Source organism: Perna viridis, chromosome 3, assembly GCF_037379345.1.
Source record: "Perna viridis isolate PV_CMFRI_1.1 ecotype Kerala chromosome 3, ASM3737934v1, whole genome shotgun sequence".
Taxonomy (NCBI): Eukaryota; Metazoa; Mollusca; class Bivalvia; order Mytilida; family Mytilidae; genus Perna; species Perna viridis.
This window is the reverse complement of record NC_142447.1, coordinates 13,774,102-13,801,817: the sequence shown is the minus strand read 5'-3', so window position 1 is coordinate 13,801,817 and position 27,716 is coordinate 13,774,102. Positions and strand designations below refer to the sequence as shown.

General features: G+C 32.0%; 2 protein-coding genes across 3 annotated transcripts in view; one reads left to right on the top strand and one right to left on the bottom strand.

Annotated features, from left to right (window-relative positions):
• LOC148621092 (nucleolar complex protein 3 homolog) overlaps positions 1–15,509 on the top strand; it is a 30,822-nt gene extending 15,313 nt beyond the window's left edge. For both annotated transcript variants that reach the window (XM_088575133.1, XM_088575134.1), the window contains 14 exons: positions 1,808–1,927; positions 2,598–2,669; positions 4,627–4,683; positions 5,249–5,356; positions 5,562–5,642; positions 6,807–6,907; positions 7,442–7,514; positions 9,537–9,672; positions 10,285–10,355; positions 11,648–11,758; positions 12,379–12,507; positions 13,170–13,264; positions 14,313–14,409; positions 15,407–15,509. In XM_088575133.1, coding sequence (XP_088431259.1) covers positions 1,808–1,927; positions 2,598–2,669; positions 4,627–4,683; positions 5,249–5,356; positions 5,562–5,642; positions 6,807–6,907; positions 7,442–7,514; positions 9,537–9,672; positions 10,285–10,355; positions 11,648–11,758; positions 12,379–12,507; positions 13,170–13,264; positions 14,313–14,409; positions 15,407–15,493 — 1,338 coding nt within the window. In that variant the 3' untranslated portion in view covers positions 15,494–15,509. The remainder of the gene's footprint in view (positions 1–1,807; positions 1,928–2,597; positions 2,670–4,626; positions 4,684–5,248; positions 5,357–5,561; positions 5,643–6,806; positions 6,908–7,441; positions 7,515–9,536; positions 9,673–10,284; positions 10,356–11,647; positions 11,759–12,378; positions 12,508–13,169; positions 13,265–14,312; positions 14,410–15,406) is intronic.
• Positions 15,510–16,826: 1,317 nt separating this feature from the next.
• Positions 16,827–27,684, bottom strand: LOC148621091 (uncharacterized). Its single transcript, XM_088575131.1, has 5 exons — positions 27,530–27,684; positions 23,621–23,856; positions 19,037–19,120; positions 18,206–18,332; positions 16,827–17,030 (listed from the first exon to the last, which is right to left on the bottom strand). Exons 1-5 carry the CDS (start codon positions 27,624–27,626, stop codon positions 16,951–16,953), a joined length of 624 nt encoding a protein of 207 aa, XP_088431257.1. The 5' UTR covers positions 27,627–27,684; the 3' UTR covers positions 16,827–16,950.
• Positions 27,685–27,716: the final 32 nt, after the last annotated feature.

Here is a 27,716-nt window from a genome sequence, read left to right as displayed (position 1 = left end):
GCTACAAAAGTCTGCAGGGATCAAAGTTGTCGTATGACTACTTGTCTGAGTTAATTTCCTTGAAAGACAAAAAAAAAATATGTTTTTAGCAGCTTACAGCTAGTATCTTGAAAGCTATAATAGATAAAAAGAAACTTTCTATTGATGAAATGATTCTTATGATAATCCTTCCAAAGTCTTTTTTTAAGCAAAATTGTCATACAACTTTTTGGAGTTATTGCCCTTGAAAGGAGAAAATTTAACCAGGTGAGCTAATCAGGCCCCTGGGAGCCTTCTGTTTTAAAGTGGTCATGTCTTCCAGGTCTTCAGTATGTAACAAGTATTATTTTTTAAAAAAAAGATAGCGGACACAGTGAAATTTTGTTCTTTTAACTAATAATTTTCTACATTTCATTCAAGAAAATAACACGTCACGCAATTTCAATTTTCGGTACAGTTTTTTGAATGCCACTGAGTCATCAGTATTTGCCCAATCGGGAAAAAGAATTGCGATCAGGTGACTTGCATTTCCATAGAAGAGCGTTTTCAAGGTCAAAGGGTAAAATGCACAGGAAAAAATTATCGTAGAATGAATGTATTGTTACATATGTAGGGCCAGCTTCACAGATGCCATGGGTGGATCAATGGGGGGAATCTGTGGGGCCTACCCCTTTTTGGTTGAAAACACTGATACTCACTAGATCAATCCTGTTATACTGAATTGTGGATGTGGGCATCCTATAGCATATAGTTTTCACTTTGTCTGCTTGTTTGAAAGTTCATCAGCATTTTTGATAAGCACAAAATCTTTTTAAGTTATTCAAAATGGTTAACTGTAGATTTGCACATTTGTAAGTTACATGTACCATATATAGATTTGGTCATAATTAGATAAAGATTTTTGTTATAGCTTTTTAAGATAAATTACAGATTTTGAGAAAACATCATTTTTCCAAAGTTTTCCAATAAAACAAAACAATATATAACTTCCTGCATTAAATGAATAGGGTAATTTTTAAAAAAGGCCAATATCAGACGTTTGAGATCAGTATTCTAGTTTCTATTGTTACTGAATAAATTCAACTTGATTCAAGTAAACAGTACTTACCTTTTAATGACCGACAACCCCTGTTCTGTTAAAAAAATGTTTTTGAAGATAAATTTGTGTTGGCCTTGTTTTTGTATAATGCCTCCCATTTTTCAAGGAAATATATGTGTTGCTTTATGTCCTCTTGTCTCTATCCAACACAAGAAATTCACTAATCCATTAGCCCAGGCTGTAGGTTAGTGGCTTAAGGCAAGCACTGATAAATTGGATTATGAAATGAAGCCTTGGCCAGATATTTTTGTCCCCTGCCCCTATGCAGAAGAAGACATAGAAAAACTGTGCATTCCCTGTCACAATTGACTTTATAGACACAACTTTTTAGAAACTGCTCAACAGACTTTGTTCAAATTTTGCACAACTCATTAGAATTCAGTGACGCTGTTTCAGGTTTACTCTACTAATTTGCATAGAGGGATCGGGTTTAACACTTGAGTGTGGCAGAGGTATAAAGCTTTGAATTAGTGAACTTACTCGCTCTGGGTCTGCACATAATTGTACCTACAGACATGTATCAGAATCATTTGAAAAAAAACTTGTTTTCAGGGTTTTCATATGATTTTGAGATATCCAATCAATCGCCTGAATATAGCTGAAATATTGCTGCTCGGGTGCTAAACTCCAATAATCAATCAATCAATCAATCAATCCAATCCATCAAAACATGGAAATAAAACTCCCCATATTGGATGCTAATATTTTTTTATTAATTCTTTATCACAGGTATTCATGGAGGTAGCAGTAAAGTGTATGTGTGAAATGTTATCAAGTCACCCTCATTTTAACTATAGAAACAATATCATCATGGTTTTAGTACCTCTAATGAATAAACATACACCAGTGGTAAGTTTTAGTCTATGTACTGTATGAGTGAACATTATGAAATATTCTACAATGTAAAACTTACAGAAAGCAAACATTTTTTTTAATGATTTAGTATCAGAACATGTCATTTTTACAGAAAATTTAGTCCTTAATGTCATGTCAACATGACATTATGATCCACACAATAAGAACAATGTCAAATGATATTTCTATTTTTCAATCATTCTGATGTCTGTAAAAGTACTGTAAACTAATTTGATATTGTGGATTCTTATTTTCATTATTTAGAATGTCAATCCACTTTCGAGGCTAATAAATTTTGTGTAGCCTATCCAAAAGCCCTGTTTCAATGATTTTTAATATACCAGTAGATTTGAAGGAACTTTTTCCCAATTTCTACTAGTCTTCATGAATTTTGCTGTTCTTAGACATTATTAATTCTATTAATGTTAAGGCAGATTTAAATACAAAAAAAAGTATTTTGTCTAATTAGAGTAGAAATAATTCATATTAGGTATGGTGTACTCATTTTCACACTGTTTGGCTTTTATATTTGTGCTTTATACCTCACTAAAGCTAATTATTAAATAAAAGAATGTAGAAACCTAGCCGATGTGTAAATGAGTACAACATCATACCCCAAGATTTTTTTTCTTCATTATTATTATTATTATTATTATTTAAATAGATATCAGATATGGTGTGCCAGACAGTGTCTAGAGTATTTGCTGCTGATAAATCTGGAGAAGTATCACTTGAGGTTTGTTAACAGTTACTTGTATAAAAAAGGGAAATTTTTTTTCTGGATTTGTTTTCTTTATATTGTATACCATTGTTTGTAAGAATCAGGCAATGGGTGGCATATCATTTTTCTCAATTTGGTCTTCTCTGCCTCAAATATATTCAATACATCTAGAAATCAACCAAACTAATATTTGAATTAATCCTGAAGTATCTGTGACATTGATACTTTTGACTGCTTGTATAAGGATAAAAGTGTGGGAAAATTTTCCTGCTATTTTTCAAAAGTGCATTTCAACTAAATTAGACCTTTCATTATCTTTCAAACTTTACAAACACTTTGATGGTTAATTCTGGATGTTATGAGGTAAAAATACTTTGATAATACAACAAAATCTCGGCATTTTTTTCATCATGTGCCACACCTGATTCACATTTTGCCTGATTCTTAGACAGAGAAGTACATAACTATAAAAATCATGTAAACTTACAGGATTATAACCATGGCATAATTCATCTCAGGAGTCCTGAATTGTGTTCATACTTGTGCCAACTGATCAAGAACTGATTTCTGCTTTGTATCAAGCTGCACAATGCAAAGCTTTTTATTCAGTATCTTATATGTCTGGATCCGCCCCTGTCATTGTACCAGTAATATAAATCCACATTTTCAAAGCTTCGAACTTGTATGCACCTTTATGATTGTTTGTTACCTGCTGCTATGGGGAAGGGGACAAAGAAATATCAGTGTCTTTCCATCCATCCGTCCATTAGTCTAGTCATATTTGTGGACACAACTTCTCTGAAACAGCCTGATGGATTTTGTTCAAATCTTGTAGGATGGTTAGTCACCATTTTTAGTTGATAATATTTTGCCGCCATTTTGATTTGACAAACTTTACAGGAGTATTGGGTCCTTTGCACTTCAACTATTTTTGCAGTGGGGGGTGGGGTATATGGCTATGAGTTGCTTGTTAATCCTAGAATTCAGTGAAACTTAGGAAAAGCATTGCCTAATGATTAGATATACTGGTACACAGAGTTTATTTGTTACATAAAATTGTAGAAAGATAGCATATAAAACCTTTCATAATTACAATTGATAAAACTAATTAGATATGAGGTGTTTATCTTTTGATTGCTATTTTGTTTAATATTTTGCAATTTTTGAGTTATTTTGCCCCCCCTTTTTTTTTTTGGGGGGGGGGGGTGAGGGTGATGTATTTTGTTTTCAGCATGTCATTATGTCTAATTGCTAAAATCTCAGGTATATCAATAATGAGTTGTTGAAGACTTGTGTGATGTATGATTGTACAGGATAGTGTTGAGCAGAAGGCAGTCAAGAGATTTTCCAACCCTTGATTTTGATCTGAATTTCGGTCCTATTCCCGAAGAGGAATTTTCTCCTAATTTCTCATAGTTCAACTTAGAAATTCCTAGTTGTCTCTAGAGACATTGTACATGTATCCCCACAGAATAAGTGTTGGTATATTGGAATCACCTTGTCCATCCATCTTAGTGAGTTTTGTCGCTGTTATCTCATTTCCTTTAGAATGGTTTGATTTTTGTGTTGTTTTTTTTATAGATGGGGCATTTGTTGTAAAATATCAATCTTCCTGTCTTGTGGTACTGAGCCCTTTTTCACCATGTATACATAGAAATAGATGGGGTATACTTAGCACAACAACATACGCAATATTATGTTTTTAGTTTTTATGTCCATGGTCTTTTCTATTTAGATTTAGATGTACCAGACTATGATCAAGGCATAATTCATTCACAGCCTTAAGCTTAGGAATTCTGAATTTGAGCATTATAATGATATATTATTTTCTCATGCTACAAAATATGTATACAGCAAAACCTACCTAAACCAAATCTAGAAGAATTTTTAAAAAAATTTAAAAAAGAGCTTAGTGCTTTAAACATACACATCATGCATGCTTGTAACATTTTTATTTCTTTCATTGTTTTAGATTGTCAGAATGATTGGTAAGATGGTTAAAGCAAGAGAGTTTCGAGTCCAAAGAAAGGTAATAGAAGAGAAGATAAGTGTCAATTTTATATGTTAAGTACAGGTACTTGTAAGAAATCAGGCAAAAAATGGAAAATCTAAAATGTTCATGTCATTAACCTGCCAATCCATCATTATAATTCCACTCAAAGAAGTATTCTCTGGATATGTATTAAAATTTTTGCCCTTGAAATGTTCATATGCAGTGCATTTCAATGAAATGGTAAATCCTTTAATTAAAATAATATGGATAATTTTGTCTTTATTCCGTGATTCTGATGGTAAGAATAGTCAAACTACACTCTCAAAGTGGTAGGTTATTTCATACCATGTTTCACCCTCTGCCTGATTCTTACTGAGACTACCACTCAAAGTGGTAGGTTCACTAATGCAAGTTTATGACTTGGTTGGTTCAACATCCTATATAATTGATCATACTGCCATTTTGATTTACACATTTTGCATGAGTTATGGAACTTTGATACTAGTTACATAATGATAACCTGTACCAATCCTGTAGGGCTGTAACACAAAAAACAAACTTGGTGGAGAAAATGTAAAATTTTAAAAATGATGTCTTCCAGGTGCTGGATACTTTTCTCTCACTTAAGATTAAAGAAATTGATATGACAGGAGAAACAGATGAAACAAAGAAGAAGAAAAGAGAAATGATGTCAAGGAGAGAAAGAAAGGTTTGTTCACTGTGATTTACTTGTTTGTGACCTGAATTTTACACCTGGTTGTGACATATCTCTGGCCTGATATGTCACTATCAGCAGTTAAATGAAAGTCATTTGATTGGAAAACTAACTTGAAGTGAGAAAAGAAAATGTGTGAGCATTGGATATTGTGAGTGTGCTCATTAAGGTTCTTTGATATTGTTAATTTTTTTTTCAGAAAAGAAAGAAGATGGCTACATTGGAAAATGAACTCTTAGAAACAAAAGCAACAGAAGACAAGAAGAAAAAGTTAAAATTAGTAAGTTTTGAATCCCTCTCTTTTTACACCTTCCTGAAAAATGAAGCTAATCAATGTGTACCAGTAGATGTCTTATTTTGGCATTTAAGTATCACTCTACCTAAGAATCATGCAAAATGTGATTCATGGGTTAAAGGCTACATAATTTTATTTTTGATATTTTGTTTGAATTGTCATAGTAAACAGAAATTAACATTCAGTTTTTCATATAACCTGTGTTCTTAGGAGATAAAATTTATATAGAATGCACTTTAGATTTCAAAATTAAAGGAGATAACTCTGTAAATGATTCTCAAATACACTGAATCTATTGGATTTTCAATGTTGATTATCTCCTAAAAGCAGACAGATTTGGATGAATAATTACACTTTTTATAATATAGACCCATAAAATAACTTAATTACAAAAATAAAAATATGTAGCCTTTTTTGGGGGGTGTATCACATTTTTCAGATTTTGCATGATTCCTTCAAAGACTTCTACTTAAGTACAAGTCACCTCAAGAATTATGAAAGTAAAGAAAAGCGTCATTATTTAAAAATTATTTGTCAACTTTCTGAACTATATAATAGCTTTTTGGGAGGCAAGTATCAATAAGAGTTTGATCAGAGGTTTTGAAGGTAGTGATAATAGTCAAAACAGTTTTGTTTAATTTTGTAAAATGGAAAAGTTTTTTTAATAAGATTATTCCCAAGGAAGGTCACTGCATATTTTAAAACCATTAGTAATACTAGTCCCAAAAAAACATAGCAACCTAACAGTCTTTCTGTGATTTTTTTTGTCTTGACCTCAACCATGCCACTATTCTGTAACTATTATATCAAGGCCACACAAAAGCAATGTTTGTAGATTATTAATACTGTGAAAGTACTTTAATTCTTGGATACCTATTTTGGTGGATTAAGGAAGAAATACAAGTTTGTGGAATCTTGAATTGATGGTTTTGAAGTTTTCAGTATACAGATCAATGGAAATCTCCTTTTTGTTGGGAATGAAATTTCGTGGTTTGGCATACCCACGAAAACCATGAAAATTGGTACCCCATGAACAATAGTATTTCCACAGTACTATGAGGAGTGAAATATGATTTTAACTACTATACTTGTTTCTTTTGATTTGTGATGTAGTTGCCTTTAGCCCTAATCGTGAATAATATTTTTCAGCACACAGATATAATAGGATCAATATTCCTGATTTACTTTAGAATTTTGAAAGGTTATAGAACTTCTAAACTTCTACCATCAGTACTTGAGGGATTAGCTAAGTAAGTACATGTATGTTGCATGATTGTAGAACCAGAAGTTGGTGGTCAGTTTCCTAAATGATATATCTATGTGTATTTTCAGCTCCCTTCACAATTTATCATTCACTTGGAATCACTAATCAGTTTCCACATCAAATGTCTCTTAATATTTATCCCTTTTAAATGAACAGATAAGCTCTCAGATCAGTTTGAAACTTTTATTAACTTCCATATATTTGACAGGGTTTCAGATTTCACCTGTTTTATCTTACAGGAATATAAATTTAAGAAGAAATATTTTTGTTTCACATTACCTTTTTTTTTCTAAAAAAATGATAGAAGTTTTTACGTAGTAATCTTAGTCCAAATTTGTAACGAACCACTATAGTTATATTACAGAGTACACATGTTTTACTGTGATGAAATAAATTCATTGAAACTTTTGTAAAATCCTTAATTCCAAAAGGATTTGTTTATGGGTAGTTTCATTGCACTGAATATATCCATCAATGGACTGTATACTGATATCATATACTTCTTCATTGTCCTTTTCAGATTTGCACATTTGATAAACATAGACTTTTTTGATGATCTGTACAAAGTGTTCAATGAGCTGATAGAATCTGAGGTAATATTTAATTTGATGGGTAATTGTGGTAGGCGTAAAGTTTGGCAATGTTCAGGCAAAAACGTATACTAAAATTTTGGTGTTTTTAATTTTGGCAGATGTTAAGGTGTGCATTAAGTAGTAGTCTTTGTAAGAATCATGCAAATTATGTAATCTGTGATACACCTAAAAAAAGGCTACACATTTTTATTTTTGTTGATAAGATGTTTTGTGGGTGTACATGGTGAAATGTATTATCTTTCATTCCCATATGTCTGCTCAAAGGAGATAATCTACATAGAAATTCCAATAGTTTCTGTTGTAATTTAGTGTAATTTACAGAATTACCTCCCTTAATTTTGAATTCTCCAGTACATTCTACATATTTTTTATCTCTTAAGAGCATGACTTATTTGAAAAGCCACACGTCAATTTCTGTCATCTATAACATTTTAAACAAAATATCAAAAATAAAAACATGTAGGTTTTCCAACCATGAATCACATTTTGCGTGATTCTTATGTAGGGTAGTACTTAAAAGTACTTTAGTCCAGAGTAAATGCTTTGTGGAATTTATTTTGGCCTTTTCAAAGTACACTAAAACTAACACCCTACGAAATCCACTTTACAGTGTTTTTTTTGCCCTTTTCCTGTATATTGTACCTTCAAAGGATTTCATTTATGTTTCTAAAACATATTTCAATACTAACCAAAACTAAGAATGATTGGTTCTTACACTATTGGAAGATCTGAGATTTCTTGCATGAGTACTGAGAAAACCGTCATGTGCACAAGTGAAGCACAGCAGAATGAGTGAAAAGATGATGATTTTCCCTCAAAAGTGTAAAAATAATTTAATGAGGTACAAGTCGTAAGTGCCTGTTTCTTTCTTAAAATGCTGCATTTTATAGGCGAAATACCTATAGTCAAGTAGAATACCATCTCTCACTAAAGAGAAGGCTTTTCCTATTTTTAGCCATGTAAGATTTCCTTATCTCATCCACGGGTAAGATAAAATATGTGATGGTTGTGATGTCACCATAAAATGTTTTATGACATCTTGTAAATTCCAAGGAATATTGGCAAGCAGGGTGTTCTGATTTAGCATATTAAGAACAAATCAGTCTTAAAATTGAGATGAAGAATCAAACACTGCAAGTAAATGCAAAACAGAGAAATATCAGACACCATTTGGGTGAGATTTCAATGTTCTCTATCCCCGTGCAGGTCCAGGTGTTGAAAGAATAGGCCTGCAGCGGCACTAAGCTTGTCATAAAAGGTGACTAAATAGTGCTCAGAACCCTAGCCAGGGGCTAGGGCGCTCTGCCCACAGAGCAACTGGGATGTGTGCCCCAAGTGGTTGAATGGGGTACCCCTGGCGTGTTACATGCTGGGATTGTCAGGCTCTGATCGCAAACCATAGTGGTGCACCGTGTTGGGAAAGATGCCACGTTCCTCACACGTTAAAGAACCCTACTGTGGTATTCTCCTGGAGTAGGAACCATAGGGCTCCGCCACAGGAGGCTAAATTGCCTGACCCTACCCACCTCTCCCTGTTTCCAGTGGCAATCAAAATTTGTCGACCCCATTGTCCTTGTGTCCCATCCCTTTTTCATTTCATCATCATTTCATGTTCATTTTATCATCAATTTCATGTTTTATCGTCTGAATATAGCTGAAATATTGCTGCTCGGACGTTAAACCCCAACAAACAAACAAACAAACAAACAATGTTCTCTAACTAGACAGAGCCTTCTTAGAGAACTAGAAATCTTACACTTTGGGGTCTGATATTTCTTTGTTTTGCACGGTCAGTGGTTATACATTCTTAATTTCCCACATCTGTCATTGTGACATTAGTAGAAACCAGAGTGTTTGACCTTATTTTAAAATGGGTCATCTTTAATGGAAAACACCCATTTACAAAGAATAAACATATTTTATGTTGCGCTGGAAAATCAGGTCAATATTGAAGAGTCATCTTATCATTGTATTGTGTTAGATATAAGCTCCAAACTCATTTAACTTTATACTTTTTTACAGGAGTTGTCATACAAGGAGTCTCTTCATGTCATTCTTACAGCATTTACCATACTCAGTGGACAGGGTAGTGCTCTAAACATAGATCCAATGAAGTTCTATACACACATGTATGGTACACTGTTACAGATTCATGCAGGTATTCACTTAGTTCAAAAATTGATGTCATTAAATGAAATATTTTGCCTGGATTATTTTTTTCATCCAGTTGTTTCAATTCTGAAAATAGCTTAATGTATTTTTGCCATTTGTATGATATTTGGGGAAAATGACTGGTGGGGCCTTAATGGCCAATGGTATCTGGCAATTTGGAGAACTTTGACTCTATAGCATTGTCAGTGGCCATATCTATAGACAATTGTGCATTAGAGAATCATTTTTTAAAACTTTTAACACAGATGTTGACTCAACACAAGAGGTAGTCTTCTGGCTTACAGTATCAGAATTGTTATTAAATAATTATGCCCTACTAATTAGAGTGGGGCTATATTGCAATCACTTTGTCCTTTCGTCAATCCAATCATCCATCTGTCACATTGTTTTAAAACAGATTTCTCATCTTCCACTAGAGGGAATGGTTATATATTTTGTATATTGGTTTTGCATGATGGACTTGTACCATGTTTCCCCTTTCCAGGTACCTTGATTATCTACTGCATTGTATCTGTTTATTGTAGGAATTAGTCGTATGAACCAGAAGTAGTTGAATGGCATAAGCATGCAACATCATGATTATGTTTTATATTTACAGGTAGTTCATCAGGAGATATGCCACTTGTGATTGACTGTATACATTGTATGATGAATAGAAGAAAGAGACTGGTAAGTTCCATAAGTATCGGCAAAAAAGGTACCAAACCATCAGCAGCGGGATGATTCAAATACATCAAAATCCAAAAACATGGTCTAAACATGAACACATGAAACAAAGACAATATATATATAAATAATGTAGCAAACTGAAAAAAATAGATTACACATAAAAACTGAAGATAAGAGAAACAAGATGTCATAGAGAAAAAGTAAAGCATTAACAATATGAACTCCCACAAAGTGTCGAAATATTTCAATTGCAAAATATCTGGGCCTGGTTTTATAGTGGTAGAAATACTGAGGGTACAAACAAGGGCCAATGCCAAGAATAAACAAGGCCAAATCCCATGACTAAACAAGGGCAAATCCCTAGACAAAACAAGGGCAAATCCCTTGACCAAACAAGGGCAAATCCCTTAACCAAACAATGGCAAATCCCTGGACAAAACACAGACAAATCCCTGGACTAAACATGGGCAAATCCCTGGACTAAACAATGGCAAATCACTGGACAAAACACAGGCAAATCCCTGGACTAAACAAGGGCAAATCCCTGGACCAAACAATGGCAAATCCCTGGACCAAACAAGGGCAAATCACTGGACAAAACACAGGCAAATCCCTGGACTAAACAAGGGCAAATCCCTGGACCAAACAAGGGCAAATCACTGGACAAAGTGATACCAGGGACATATATCATGAGGACAATGGATAAAAAAACAGATAATAAAACACAATATAAGTAAAAATCTAAAATATGTTCTCACAGGAAATTGAACAGCATAAACCAACTGGACTCAAGACTCAAGTGATAGAACAAATTTGAGTTGAGTAAGATTTTAGCAAATTATCAAGGTTTAAATTTTTATATAACCAGCATGCTTATGTTTTATCTTGAAAACAACACTTTCTTGTCAGTTAATAATCAGTTGCAGTATTTAAAATTACTGGGATGAATAAATTACAAGTAAACTACATATAATTTTTTCTGGTTGATATTACTGTTGACCTCATGTAATGTGTAGGTGGGAGATCTCATAAATAATTCAATGTGACTCCTTTTTTGCTTTTGCTTGGGGTAAAATAAGATGACATAAATGACCAGCCCATGTAAAACAACGATAAAATGAAATCTGTGTACATTATTTCTTAATTTCACATTGAAAAATGTATGCATTACAATTCAAGGTCAAAAATATAGGTTTAAGGACATGGTCAGTCCTTTGACATGGTTTTGATCTCCATGTCATGTTTATTGTATGACATTTGAGTAACCATCCTTAATGCATATATTTTACCAGGTTTCACAGCAAAGGATATTGGCATACACTAAGAGATTAACTAGTCTGTCACTACAACAGTTACCCAGCGGAACCATAGCTTTTTTAGCTTTAGTTCGGAACTTTATGCTTGTAAGTATGTTTACATTCATATCTTGTAAGTATGTTTACACTCATATCTTGAACTCTAATGAAAGACACTTCAGCAAAGCATTGAACTTAAATGCCAATCTTTGTAAGTAAGGCCTGTTCTCACCATACATTTATAACTGGAATGAATATGTGATATCACTTAACTGATGTATTAGTGTTTTCTTTAGTTTAATATCTGTAACCTTTTTTCCGTTCAGATTTTTTGTTTAATTGTATCCAATTTGCTATAGATAATGCATGACATGGAATTGTAAAAATATCATATGGCAAAAATACTACAGAACTAAATAAACTGCTTTTAGCTCCTTGGTCTGTGCTTCATGCTATTACAGCTGGTACTATAGTAAACTATAGGGAATAAAGTTGCTCTTTCATTAACTGATGAACTGATGAGATTTAAATATTCTATTAGACACAGATTTAAATAAATATGGAATCGATGTTGAAATTACCTTGTCAATTGTCCACTTAACTACTGGAGGAAGTTAATCAGATAATTGTCAGTCAATCAAGGGAAATCTATCTCTATTACCTCAAGTTTACTATTTTACTCACTGTAATGACCACACGTAAAAAAACTTTCCTTTTTTATTTTGTAGACTTATAAATATACTGAGATGTTGTTTGACAATGAGAGCCAAGGAAGTGGTGTGTATCTACCAGAACTATCAGAACCAGAACACTGTCATGCACAGAATACAATGTTGTGGGAACTCTCTTTTCTGAAGGTGAATGTCTTGTAAAATCATTTGAACAAAGCATTTGTATTAGGTTTATGTGTATAATAATAGTATTCAATTTTGGAAGTGCACATGAATTAAGAATATCAAACAAATGTGTATCTCATAAAAAATACCAAACATATTGTGAAGAGATAGTTGTAGTGATCTTGTAATATTTTTTTGTTATTACTGGTAAATGGAATATACAATTTTAGTAAAACTGCAGAAGTAAGCTTATGACCCTTAATGGATGTCTTTTTTATTTTACCAAAACTCAAGTTGCGTCATTCAGTTATACTGTGAAAGTACTATTGTTTGTGGGGTACCAATTTTCATGGATTTCGTGGGTAGGCCAAACCACAAATTTTGGTCCCTAACGCAAAGGAAACTTCCATTGATGTGTATACTGAAAATCTAGAATCCACAAACTTGTGTTTCTTCCCTAATCCACAAAAATTGGTATCCACGAATTAAAATGCTTTCACAGTACCATTATTCCTCTTTTGTATATAGTGATCATGGTGTTGATGGATTCACAATTTTTGTCTTAATGAATGCAAATAGCGGCTGTTGGTTACGGTAATAATTTAACTGAACTATATGAATGGGTAGATTATTTTTTCTTAATACTGTTTACTTCTTTTGGTAACTTATTCTTTGTTTTTTAGAAACATTTCCACCCTTCAGTACAGCGATACGGGGTTCACCTTGGTAGAATGGCCCCTGTATCAGGTGAAGGCCAGTTACCTCCAGGTTTCAAAAGGTATAACATTGTATATATGGTTAATATAAAGTATCAAAATTTCAAAAAAAAGTTGTTGATTTATTTTTAATTTTTGTGGTTGCTAATTTTCACGGATTCTGTCAAGTGAAAATATTCTTGGGTATCAATTTTCACAGTTTCAAAAAATGATTAGCGTTATATAGTGTTAAAAATCAATTTCGCGTGTACTATTTTTCACAGTTTTCTGTTCACCACGAAAACAGCGAAAAATTAGTACATTAAGAAAATTATTATGTTTACAGTGTCCTTTTGTTTATGTTTCCAACACACTTTTGGCTTCAATTATTTTTAAACTAAGCAAGAAATTAGTGACCATGAATTATGGTATATTAAAAGTTTTGCACTTTTCAAACTTGGATTTCTGGTACTTTTATCAGATACACTTCCTATAGTTTTAAAGTCATAGGACAAATGTTTACTTGTCCCAATTTTCATGGCAGTTCAAATTTTCCTATAAGAGTTAATACTAAGCTCAGAAGAAAGAGGTACAGTTTAATACCAGTGTATTAGACATTTTATACAAGGAGTGGATATCCTTTTTTACCCTTGTGTGTCCATCTGCAGTCTTCCAAACTAAGTTTCAGGTCAACGTAGACCTATCTTCATTTTACATAGACCACACATTGTACTCTTAGTGAAAAAAATCAAAGTCCAACTTAGACCTGCAAAGTATTATATACTAGTAGACAATGTCCATAGGCCTACTGCTAATTTCTTTCACTGCATCTGTCCATTACACTTCCTTTAATAACAGTTTCCTCTGAAACTCCTTGTCAATATCACTTGATATTTTAATACAAGCTTTATGTAGCTGTTGAGGTTTTACTTTTGGGCACTTCCTGTTTGAAAACTTAGCTTGTATCATGACCAGATACATATGTTGGAGCTACAGATATCAATAGTGGATATCTTGTTTGTTCACAGAACATCTAAAACTTAGAAAGTATGTTTTTAATGAAACTTGAATAGATTAATAATTTACTAGTTTAAGACGAAGTTAATGATGACATGCCTTTTTGTTTTGCAGTAAAAGTCCAATGGACCTTTATGATGAATTGTCAAAAGTGGACATATCTAATCTAGAGGTCAATGCAAAACCAACCAAGAAAAACAAACACAAAAAGGTACACTAGATTTTATTTCAAGGGTATTCATTATACTGTAAAACCTATTTATACTGAACCCTTGTGGACTACAATTGGTTTAGATAGGTGTTTGGTTTAGACAAGTGTTTGGTTTATCAAGGTTCAAAATACATTTAAACAGGTAGAAAAGGACTTTAGAAATTGTCTGTTTTAGACAGATTCTTAGATTGTTCAGGGTTCAGCTTAAGACAGATTTTACTGTACTTATGTTTACCTACATATATATCCAATGGAGTTTCATCAGTTATTGAAGTCATCCATTTATTGCTCATTTCCTGAACCATAATTAAATCCTTGATTTTTAATTTTGACTTATGTTATAGAAAACTTTAAAAAGCAAATAAATGAATTAAAATTAAAAAAATTAAAAATTAAAAAAACTTTGAATAATTCTTGTTTTTGATGTCAGTTACATGTATATTTAAAAATCCAGATCTTTTTATGAAACAGTTTTCAACATTTTTTTTAAAGCCAGTTTTGGGATCTTTTGTTATGTAAAATAATAAAACAGATTTCTTCCCAGACATGTCTTTTTCATACTGAAGTACCTATAAAATTCCTTTTTTTCTACAATTAAGCCATGTTCGGCCATCAGTCTCAAGTCAATGTACCTTACCAATTCATATTACTGATATCCAATCCTATGAAAATGATATGGTGCTACACTTGTTCTGTTAAGAACATGTACCGGTATTATACTTGGTATTAGATAAATTTCAGTATTCATTAAACATGATTTTTCTCAAAACTTGTCTTTTTTCTCTTTTTGTATACCAAAATTGTCTATCAATATGGTTTTTATCCATTCCAAAACAGCTCATCATGTAAATCAAACTAAAAGCAATAATTCTCAAAAACATTAGGATTGTAAAATGTTTTAATATATAACAAAAAAACTTATTGCAACAGTAAATGAGTGCAATAATGTCTTGATTTTCTGTGTGCAATTTTAGATTTATTTGTTTTATGTTTGTAGATGAAGACATTCATACAAGAGGATTTCAGCGATCAAGTGGAAACCATACTGAGGAACATACCAGACAAGTCTTTTAATATTCATTAAAAATATTTTACATTAACATTGGTTTTTTATATATTGCCGGTTTTTCTTGCCTTCCTTTTGTAGTACAATATTTCATAAAATTTATACATATATTCAAGTAACTGTGTAGACAAGAAATGTCTATTGATGATGGCATCAGCATGACACAAGAGGCTCCATGGAACCTGAAATCACTCACCTGCTTCATTTTTCACCTTTCAAGGGCAATAACTTTAACATAGTCATGTGAACTATCATAAGGATCATTTCATCATGTAAAAGTTTTTTTTCTATCTATTGTGGTTTTCAAGATATTGGCGAAAAAACTTTTAAATAGATTTTTTGCCTTTTAAGGGCAGTAACTCTTACAACGAGTCATTCTACAATCTAAGGAGACTTAAGTACTAAAGAAAAATATATCCTAGTTGATGTAAAACTGTAAAAGGCATTATTATTCTGACAGTCAGTATAGTTTTGCTTTTTACCCTTTGACCTTAAAGACGCTCTTCCATGGAAATGCAAGTCACCTGATCACAGTTCTGTTTCCCAATTTTACTGCGTTGGCTATCTTTATTTTTAAAGATCGTACTTGTTTTTTTTAAATATCAATACATTCAACACTGTCCTCTTACAGGTTACACTTGCCTCATATTAGGCCTTATCAACAGGATCATTTCATCAATTGAAAGTTAAACTTCTTTATATTTTGGATTTCAAGATATTGGCTAAAAACTGCAAAAAATTTCATTATGCTCCTGTCAAGTGAGTCTGGAATCAAAACTGACTTAATAATTACACATCTTGTAATTTTGCATATGGAGTAAAGACATTGACAAAGCAAAACAGGGCCTCCCCCCTTCAACGAACATGTTGTGTACAATTTTGAAACTAAATACTTTTAAGGAGGATGGTGACCAAAAATCATCTTAGTCAGAATTGTGGTTTAAGAAGATATATTTTTAAAGTTTTCAAACGACAGACACCAAGTGATGAAATCAGCTCAGATGGGCCTTTGGTCTAGGTGAGCTTAAAATATAGAACATTGGTTGTTTCAAATGGGTGCATTGAAAAATAGATCTTTTTTTTTAGGTAGGGAAATCATTAAAAAGGTGTATTAGAATAACAAACCTGGATGTATTTAAAATAAATTACAAACCCAGATTTCTTTTCAATAATTATAGAAATTGAGAAAAAAATAATCTCTGCAGTAAGGTTACAGACAGTAGTTCATAGATCACTAAAATAACAAACTCTTTTATTAACCAAAAGCTATTAAAATTTCCAACCCTTAAAAAAAACATTCACTAAAAATCCTCACAATATATAATTGCAAGACTTCAAAAAAGATCAACACTTTCATGGTAAAATTGTTTTATTCGGTATAGACAATGTATTAAATAAAATCTGAACATCACAAAGATTTCACATTCCATACACTTAGCACTATATGTCATAACTTTCTGTTCTTAAAATAATCATCAGTTTGAAGGCCTGAAAGGGTCAAATAATTTTGGATCTTTTTGGTAGTCACTTAACTTGTAGGTATACGGCATAAAACCTGAAAATAAAAAAAAAGTAAACTTTAGAACAAGACCAAGTCTATTTCTGGTCCACCCTCGTGTTATATTATCTACATGTACCGTACATTGTATGGGTTTATCATTTTAATGGTACAAATTTGGTATTATTTAACATAGTATAGATTATAAATTGCCAACAAAAAACAAAAACAGAAAAATAAGATTTCAAGTTTGCCCATAGTAAAAGATTTTGATAACCAATGTTAACGATTGGTTTAAAAAAAATTGTGATACAGCTTTCCCAAAAGTTTATGTGGGATAGATTAACTGAGCCCAATTGCCCTCAGATCAGCTTTCACTGATGATTATGACAGGGATAGAAATTAAAACATTTATCTAGATGGTGAAGCTGAGCTGAACTGCTTCAGAGTAAAGTTTACTTGCCATTATGATATGTTGAAAAGAAAAAACATAAAAAATTAGGTGGCAAAGCTAGCATGTTTTTTTTTACTTGGAATTGCCCGTCATGAAAATTTGTTTGCTGCAGGCCACCAGGAGAGTGCTTAATTTCAACCTGTCAGATGCATGTCAGTGTTCCAGGATTCCTATTTCCCGTTACCCGGGGCAAGTGAAATTTGGGTCAGGGAAAGTTAGGTACTTAGTTACACTTTCCTGTGGCAAGTTGAAAAATTCATATGCTGTAAGGATTTGTTTTGTTTGGAAAGCAGTCACTGACTGTGGGAAAGTTGATTTTATATTAATTTTTCCCGTGAAAACCTCAATTTCTAAAAATCCTAGAACACTGCATGTATAAAAAATATATATTATCATGAAAATGAGTGGCATGCTCCTTTCTCAGTACATGTTTGATTTAATGAATTTTTTTTTCTTTTTAATTATGTTTTGGTGACCAAGGCCAAATAATTAAGAAGTAAATTATAAGTGAATTTTGTGATTTACAGTCTTTTACAGTGTATATATTAAAAAAGAATTAATCTAAAAAATCTATTTTTTCAATCATGGTCTTTCAAGTAAATCCACCAAACCTAAAAGTTATGTTTTCTCTTTTTTTAAATTGGAGCTCATGTCTTGAACACCTGTATTATTGTATTATAAAGTTGAGTGGCAGAAAATTTACGTTCAGACATACAAATAGGAAATTCTAAAAATCCCTGCTTTTATCTCAGTCTGCGAGACTTCATTCTATACCTACCAAATGTTCGTGATTGTTTTATTAATCGTGAAATCTCTTTTTGCATAGGTATACAGAGGCCTGTTAGTTTTCTGCCATATATTCTTCCTGTGTATGGTGAAACAAACTGACTAAGTAGTCTGACATTCTGAAAAGGAAGAATTGAAAAATTTAATTATTTTGTGATACTGTCAACAGAGAAATATCATGCCATTTGTTTCACAATTTCTGTGATCAATTTATTTTCACACAAACTTTAAATTTGCAATCATGTTTAAATCATATTATAATGATCTTCTAAGAAAATATTCACAACAGTTTAATTTTCTTATTACAGGTCTTACAGTAAAAATGAAACTGCCACGAAAAATTTCATGGTTTAATTAAAAAAAATTAAGGATATGATCTAAATTGTTAAAACCAATAAAATTGGGATAAGTGTATCATGTGCTTTAGTGTAACTGGATGTTAAAAGAAAGGTAGTTGTATAAGTATTCTATTTCCGAACAAAGCATTTTGTTTCTTTGATTGGTTTAGTAGTCATATTGCAGATATTCATGCATTCAAGGAAGAGAATGTTTTGACTAACTGAACAGACCAGACATGCTCAATCAAATTTTATGCAATAGCTCATAGGAAGGTGTGTCACCCACATGTTCTGAGTCCAAAACTACCATTCAGCCCTCTTTCTCCAATATGCTACATGCTTGGTGAGAAGCTAAGACTACCAATTTTAAAGTCTATGGCAAGACAAGGCCATGTCTCCATATGCATATCAAGGCAGTTCCGACTATTTTGACAAGTATTACTGTATCATGAATATTGTAAATGTTTCGTGCATAAAAGACCTACCTTATAATCTAATTTTACATTATACTGGCATAGCACACATCTCTTTTGTTTTGGGGTATAAGGGTTGATCATATTTGGGTTTGGCTGTAAAATAAGAGAAAACAAGCATTCTGACAGTATTGCTGATGCAATCCAGTGTCCCCTTTCGGCCTTTGAACTCATTGCCTTTACGAGATTTTTTTTATATATGTGAACTAACAAAGGATGGTGTTATTTTTTAACAATCAAGAGAAAATAACTCTTAATCAGCAAAAGCAAATTCCATCAAAATCAAACCTGAGCTTCATTTTACAGTAGATAATAACATTTTTGCATTACAGAAAGCTGCATAAAGACATTCTCTTTCTATCACTTGGAAAGTTGAAAAAAACTTCGTTATTATGAATTAAAGGGCAAATAACTCTAGAATGACAGCAGCAATTTGCATCAAAATGATGAAACATAAAATTTTATGTAATTTTCTATGTCAAAGGGCCATAAGTTCCATATAAACCATTTTGCTGCAATAATATTTAAATTTAATTTGTAACTTGTCATGATAAGACTATTTAACAAATATGAAATCAATTGGATGAGGCATTACAAAGAAAAGTCGGGAAAACAAAATTTTATGAAATTTTCTGTGTCCAAGGGACACAACTTATGTAAAAATCATTCAACCGTAACATCATTCGAACTTAACTTGTAACTTGTCATGATAAGACTATATACCAAATATGAAATCAATTAGATGAGGCATTACAAAAAAAAAGTCCAGAAAACATAAAATTTCATGAAATTTTCTATGTCCATGGGCCATAACTTCCGTAAAAATCATTCAACCATAAGTCATTCAAACTCAACTTGTAATTTGTCATGATAAAACTATGTCCCAAATATGAAAGCAATTGGATGAGGCATTACAAAAAAACGTCCGGAAAACATAAAATTTCATGAAATTTTCTATGTCCAAGGGCCATAACTTCTGAAAAAAAAAAATCGTTCAATCATAATGTCATTCGAACTTTTCTTGTAACTTGTCATGATAAGACAATATCTCAAAAATGAAATCAATTGGATGAAGAATTACAAAAAAAGTCCGAAAAACATAAAATTTCATGAAATTTTCTATGTCCAAGGGCCATAACTTCTGTAAAAATCGTTCAACCATAATGTCATTCGATCTTAACTTGTAACTTGTCATGATAGGACTATATACAAAATATGAAATCAATTGGATGAGGCATTACATAAAAAAGTCCGGAAAACATAAAATTTCATGAAATTTTCTATGTCCAAGGGCCGTAACATCTGTAAAAATCGTTCAACCATAACGTCATTCGAATAGAACTTGTAACTTGTCATGATAAGACTATATACCAAATATGAAATCAATTGGATGAGGCATTACAAAAAAAAGTCCAGAAAATCAAGTGTGACTGACGGACTGACAGACTGAATGACAGACTGACGGATGGATGCAGTGCAAACCTAAGTCCCCTTCGGCATTTGCCGAAAGGGCACGATAAAAGGAAGTTATACAGTTATACCTAAAATAAGATATGTAACTGAATACTTATAAGTTTATACACAATGGTAGACTTTGAAAAAAGAAAACAAAAAATAATGGACTGGACTGATTTTTTCTCTTGCTTGTTGTAGATAATTTGTATCAGATAATTTATAATATAGTAAGTAAGTAATTATTTTATTATAGTGACCTGTTGTAACATAAATGATAACTATGGACCTATAAGTCACCTTATATTTCAACCATTTTATATAGAAATAATAAAATAGTCACGGATTGTCAATAGAGCATCTTTTTTTACATAATGACAAAAAAAAAAGGAATTTGAAAATGGAAGTATAAAAAAAAAAACATTATCAATTGATCAATTACTTGTATATGTGAGAATGTCTTAAATTGGAAGCTCAGACAATAAAATTTGCTAACTTCGATGCATGTTCAGATATTAAAAGATTCATCTTAGCAATAGTGTTCAAGAATGTATATTCATTAAAATTACATATATTATGAAACGTGTCATTTCAAATGTTATTATAAAGATCACATTCTAATAGAAAATGGGTCTCTGACTGCACGGTCTGTTGTTAACACAGCCTATCCTCGACTTGTTTGCCAATTCGGGTCAATTATTGTATGTCAAAGATACAATACCCTTACACAGTCTACATAGCCTACCCTCGACCTGATCGCCAATAAACCATTATTATTAATTTGATCCATTTTAATCATAATAATTCTATATAAAATAATTATGGTGTCTTTTCCTCAAAACTCATGGTTATAACACAGGCCAAATAAAGTTAAATGGTAGATTCTCATCCAAACATCACAAAAAAATGGGTTTGTTGGGAGGATATTTACTTTTTTAATTCTTACCAGGTATTTGCTAACCTAATTTTAGCTATCTGAAGTAAACATATGTTCTATATTCATAGCCACGTCAGTTTCAGAGAAGAAACATAATTTTAGTCACCAAGAAATGAAATATTTGTCTGTTGTAGTATTTCATTCTAGAAAATGATGCGATAAAAATCCTGATTTTGAAATTTTCACCCCAATTTTTTTAATTTCTGTCAGTAGGCAGGAGGAGATGAGAATCTAATAATCAATATTATTTGGCCTTACTGTATCTATTATGAACTGCACATGCTGACCTTTTAAAATGTTTCTCGTGTGACAAATATTTTGCTTTAAACCCTGTCAATGCATTTTGTCATTTGAATGGCATAAGTTCTTTTTTTTCAAAAATTGTTGATTCTCATCTCAATTTGCAATAGTTTTATGAGTTATGTAGCTTACATTAGGCCAAAAAGAAATGTCTGTTGAGGGTTACATTCCTCCCAATGGAATAGGGTAGGTAGGTAGGCATTTTCATTTTTTTTTTCATTTTATTTTTTCTGGACTAAAGTTGAGCCTATATTTGTAAAATAGCATCATGTTTAAGTCATGAAAGTGTATGGTTTTAAGTAGAAAGTTTAATTTTTAACATACACACCTATAAATCATGTCTTTTATTACAATACACTTATTTTTTGTAGGAATTTTGAACAAAATATAAGCATATATACTGTATTTTAAAATGTTACCTACAAATATATTTTAAAATGTTACCTACAAATATATTTTAAAAAGTTACAAATTTCTCTGTTCATTGATGTATTTTTTGAAAGACAAAGTGAAAAATGCATATTTATATGAATAAAGTGTTATCAAAATTTTCATTAATTTGTTTTATTAAACCTTGAGTATGAAGAATGTCGGACCTGTATGTTATAGATGTACAAATGTATGTCTGGTACTATAAAAAAGTGGCAACAAGCAGAAACCGCTACCCTATCTTCAGCAGCTGAGTTCACCCTAGAACTTATGCAAGAGTAACAAGGGAACCAAGGTTATAGTGGTAATCAAAAGAATGTAATCCAGGGACAAAGACCAGACATGGAGAACAGAAATACACAACAAAGAACATAAAGTAACTGAAATCATACATACAAAGTAACAAAAGCAAATGAGCAACTCAGACTCTACTAAAAACTGGGAGCATGGACCAGGTGCACGGGTAGGGTAAGCATCCTCACTTTTCTAGAAACACCTGCCAAGTTGCTCATGAAAAGTCAAGTCCGGGGTAGACGAAAGAAAAAGTATGACACGTTGATCAAATCAATTTTCATTGTGCAGATGGATACACCATAACGATCCACGAGTTCATGATGACGACCATAAAACTTCTGTAGTGATGACTTCAATCTTGTAGCAACATAACCCTGTTCCAGAAGCCTATTTGTTAGAGTTCTAGCGCGATACAAAAAGTCTGCGTAGTTTCAGCAAGCTCTGGCATAATGTATGAGTTGTGATATGAACACCCCATACGCAGGTGCCGAAGGGATGTTGCCACAGATGAAAGGAAAGTTGACAATTCTGAATGAAAAGTCATCATGTTTGACGTAAAGTTCATGTTGCTGATTGTAATATGTTTCTTCATAGTGTTGTTCTATGTGTCTTCTATGTCTAATAATTTTGTCTGGTTTTGTGTTTTGGACTTCAAAATTCAAACCTCCTTAAGGCTTTTAATGTTTAGTTGTTAAAAACTATCAGTCTAAAACTATCAGTCTGGCACTGGACAAAGACTGGGGGATAAAAGGCTCTTGAATATGATCTGTTTAAGTTATAATTGAACCTGCACAAGAAAAATCTAATTATTCAATCTGTCTATTTGAAAGCGCTGACACGAGAGATTTGCTTTCTTGGTGACAGCATTTATTATATTTTAGTGCCACGATACTGGTTGCTTCCATTGTGCTCATCATTATCAGTAATACGCCTGGATTTATGTGATATAAATCAGTCTCCTATTCAAATGCTAATGTGACCTGGAAATCGGCAGAAATTACCGATTTTGTTAATTTTGGAGAAAAAATGTATTAGGGTCGGGACAAAAAATTAGGGTCGGTTGGGAAACCCGAAACAGACATATTTTTTTTTTGGCCTAACAAAAAATGTTGTAACCTGTGCTTAAAATATACAAAGTACATGTACACATATTGAAAAGTAATCAACACAAATGCATTATTTACCATGTCATCATTATAATCAATTTCATCTTCAAGATCCTGGAGTATAGACTCAACTCTCTCCATTGAAAATCCTGCCTTCTCTTCCTTTACTAAAGATGGATCTGGCCATCGTCCAAGATAAGATCCTTCCTCAGGAATGGGATGACTTTCTGGTTCAATAGGAGCTTGAATAACTTTAGGGTTCTTAAAGGATGCAGAACTAGTTGATATTCTCTTATGTTGAAGATGTGTTGTACCTTTGAATAAGACAAAAGAAAAAAATCATATTTAAGCAAATGAAATGTAACAAGAGTAATAATTAGTGGTTTGATGACAAAACACCTGTAATAGATCATCTGATCAAAGTTAAAAAATATAACTGTAAGCTAATACAATAATTTTAAGAAGGTAGACATATGAGGCCAACATTACTTTCTGACCCTTAACTGAGATTTTATCTTGGGGACCCATACACAAGAACAAGAAATACAAATTTATCTATGGTTTGGAATGAAATGGTTCTTTCAAAGCAAGGAATTTTAAAGTCTACTATAGAAATCAACAGTAAAAGTTGGTATTTCTGTTCATTGCCAAGTTGTTGTTTGCAAGCAAAAGTACAAACATCAAATTTAGGATGAATCTGCAGTGGTTTAATATTTTTTTACAGTGACTCTCAAATCTTGACCTACATTTAGAAATCATTGGTAAAAGAAAACTATTGACCAAACTTTACGACAAATGTGATGATATTTCAATCAGAATTGTCAACTTTCCTTTCATCTGTGGCACATCCCTTCAGCACCTGCATATGGAGTGTTCATATCACAACTCATACCTTGTGCCAGAGCTTGCCGAAACTACGCAGACTTTTTATATCACATCAGAACTCTAACAAATAGACTTCTGGAACAGGGTTATGTTGCTACAAAATTGAAGTAATCACTACAGAAGTTTTATGGTCGTCATCATGAACTGATTTATTCAAACGGTCATAGTTTTCCTTTCCTCGTTTGTCTACCCCGGGCAACTCAGAGGGTGTTTCTAGAAAAGCAGAGGATGCTTACACTACCAGTGCACCTGTTCTATACTCCCAGTTTTTAGTGGAGTCAGAGTTGCTCATTTGCTTTTGTTACTTTGTATGTATGATTTTAGTTACTTTATGTTCTTTGTTGTGTATTTCTGTTCTCCATGTCTGGTCTTTGTCCCTGGATTACATTCTTTTGATTATTCTTTGAACAGATGAGCTTCCTTCGACTTCTGCTAAATTCGAAAACTGTGACTTCTTTCAGCTAAAATACTAACACATCCTTTTCTAACTTGCTTTTGGAACCTTCATTATCTAAACATATTTGTCTAGAGGTTGTTATGACATTCAAATGCCAGCAGGGGTAAAGATTAGGAAATACAAGTGGTAGCCCTGACCATATTTTCGTTTAATATTCTCTGTATGTTCAACTTAATTTTACCCAAACGTTTGGTAGCCCAGATCAAAATCTAGTAGCCATGGGCTACTGAGCAACTGCTAATTTTTTTCCCTGACCAGGTAAACATATTGATCACTATACTGCCATTAAAAATTTTACACCTCGGGATTTAATTTGCATTCCAATCAAGTAATAATATGAAAGGTTAATTAAATAATTCCCAGTGTATTATGGAAAAACTTGAAAAATGTTCGGTCTAACAAGAGTTAGTTGGTTGCACTGTGGGACGAATCCAAGTTGTTTCACCCTAATTTCGGGTTTGCACCTGAGTGGTTTCACCCTAATACCGGTTCGCCCTAAATCTTGTTCGCCCTGGGTGGTCTCGCCATGATTGTTGTATGTCAAAATAAAATAGTGAATTTAAGGATTTAGCGATCTCAGATGCTTTATTAATAAAAATGAATGCATGTCAGTATCCATATCAAAAAATATTCTTGATTTTTTTTCGTTGAATCTATTCACTATAATTATACTATGTCTCTTGTGAAAAAGCATGTAAGCCTATGCAATTTGTGTGTAAATAAACTAAGTCAAATGTAAAACTGCACAACAATTAATATCTATCAAATAATGTAAGACTAGAAATGTAAGCATGTCCTGCTCTGGGAGTGTCTTGTTTTTTTTTTCTTTTGCTGTTTTTCTTTCTTTCTTATATATATATATATATATATATATATTTGCTGTCTTCAGTTGACTTGTACTTGGTAATTAATTGCATGCAAATGACAAAACAGAAGCTTTGATTTATTTATTTATTAAGTATATTTATCAATATGTATTATACAACATAAATCAGGCAAATACATCAGATAAGCATGATAAAACTGATTATAATCAAAATAAAGTTTTAATGAATAAAAACATAAGAAAAAAAATAACAACAATAACAATTGCCCTGTCACATTAGCCAACATCGAATTCATAAAAAATGAATGTGGTTAACATCGAAGCTGGCATCTATAGGGTTGTCGACCTGCATGGGTTCTGGTTCTGGCTGGCCAGTTGTTGTCTTCACATGGTCTGCAGATGAAGTGTAACTCCTGCTGGTTGTTATGGGCCTGGTGGTACTGCCTGGATGAAATGCCCAAAAAAAAGAGAGAGACAATAAATATAAGACTGTTAATGTAACTTTGTTACAAGAATTTTACATAAATACTTGAAATAAGTGAATAAGTAAAAAATAAATGAAAAACTATTATATTTTTTTTATACTTTTATATAAGAAAGAAAAAAGAAATATTTAAAATAAATGTAATTACTTTTATAAATGCAACTTTTCTATAATAATTTTAAAATAAATACTTTAAATGAATAAGTAAAAAGAAAATGATAAAATTTGAATATGACTTTTATACTTTAATATAAGAAATAAAGAAATACTTTAAATAAATGTAATTACTTTTAACAATGTACATTTTCTATATCAATTACTAAATAAATAATTCAATTGAATAAGTCAAAAAATAAATGAAAAAATATGAATGAAATTTTTGTACTTTTATATATACATGTATCAGAAATTCAAATAAAAATTTTAAACTAAATGTAACTTTTCTATAAGAATTTTAAATAAATACTTTAACTAAATGATTAAAAGAAAATTATTGAAAGACCATGAAAGAACTTTGATGTAAGAATTTTAGATTTTTTTAAAATAAAAAAATGATATTCTAAATTAGATAAAACATTCCCTACCTGTATCACATGTACGGTGCTGCCATCTGTTACATGCATCACAAGTGATGGCATGTTGACGAGGTCGGACTGTCTGGTTTCAAGAAATACACAAGTTTTTTGCCATAAGGACATGTCAAGATACAAATTCAAGAATGAATATGCCAGTTCGAACTTATGTCTTTTATACATTTTCGGCAATTGTTTGAAGATCAAAAGGTTGCAAGCTGAGTTAAGGCTGAAAATAACATCTATTGTCAATTACTGTTTGAAGAATATTTCTGTAATAACAATGTCCGTTATATTAATTTTCCTAACAATTGAAAAACCAATCAAAATTTCAATAAAACACCTAATTGCTTCTTAATTAGGATTAATTACTTCTTTTCTGCAAACATGTTTTCTTAACGATTTCTTTTATTTTTCTTTAGAGTACTAATTAGTTTATCATGAATAACAATACCTTTTATTTATTAAAACATCAATCATTTACCTGTTAATTGATAATGGCGAAACCACTTACCAATCACTGAATCAGGGCGAACATGTAACTAGGGCGAAACAACCCGATACCCTGTGTTTGGGTTTTGGCCATGGAGATATATATATATATATTTTTTTTTTACCTTTCACTTGTGTACATCTTATAGCTCTTTAGAACAGAGAATCATGATACAAATTAATTTAATTATGTGAAGTTGTGGAGATTGATTTCAGTATATAATTTCAATTTGTCAAGTGATTTTCAACATCATAATGCAAAATAATTTACCAAATCTTGAACTTGAATCAGACGCTGTCAAACGACATAGACTTCTATTCGACAATTCAAAGAGTTTTACACATTCGACAGAAATTCGTTTCCACATGTTTCACCAACTTTTTGACTTTTTCTTTTATCTGCGTCATCTTGTTTCGTACATTATGTGAGCCTTTTTATTGTTTTCGGAAGCGCAGAA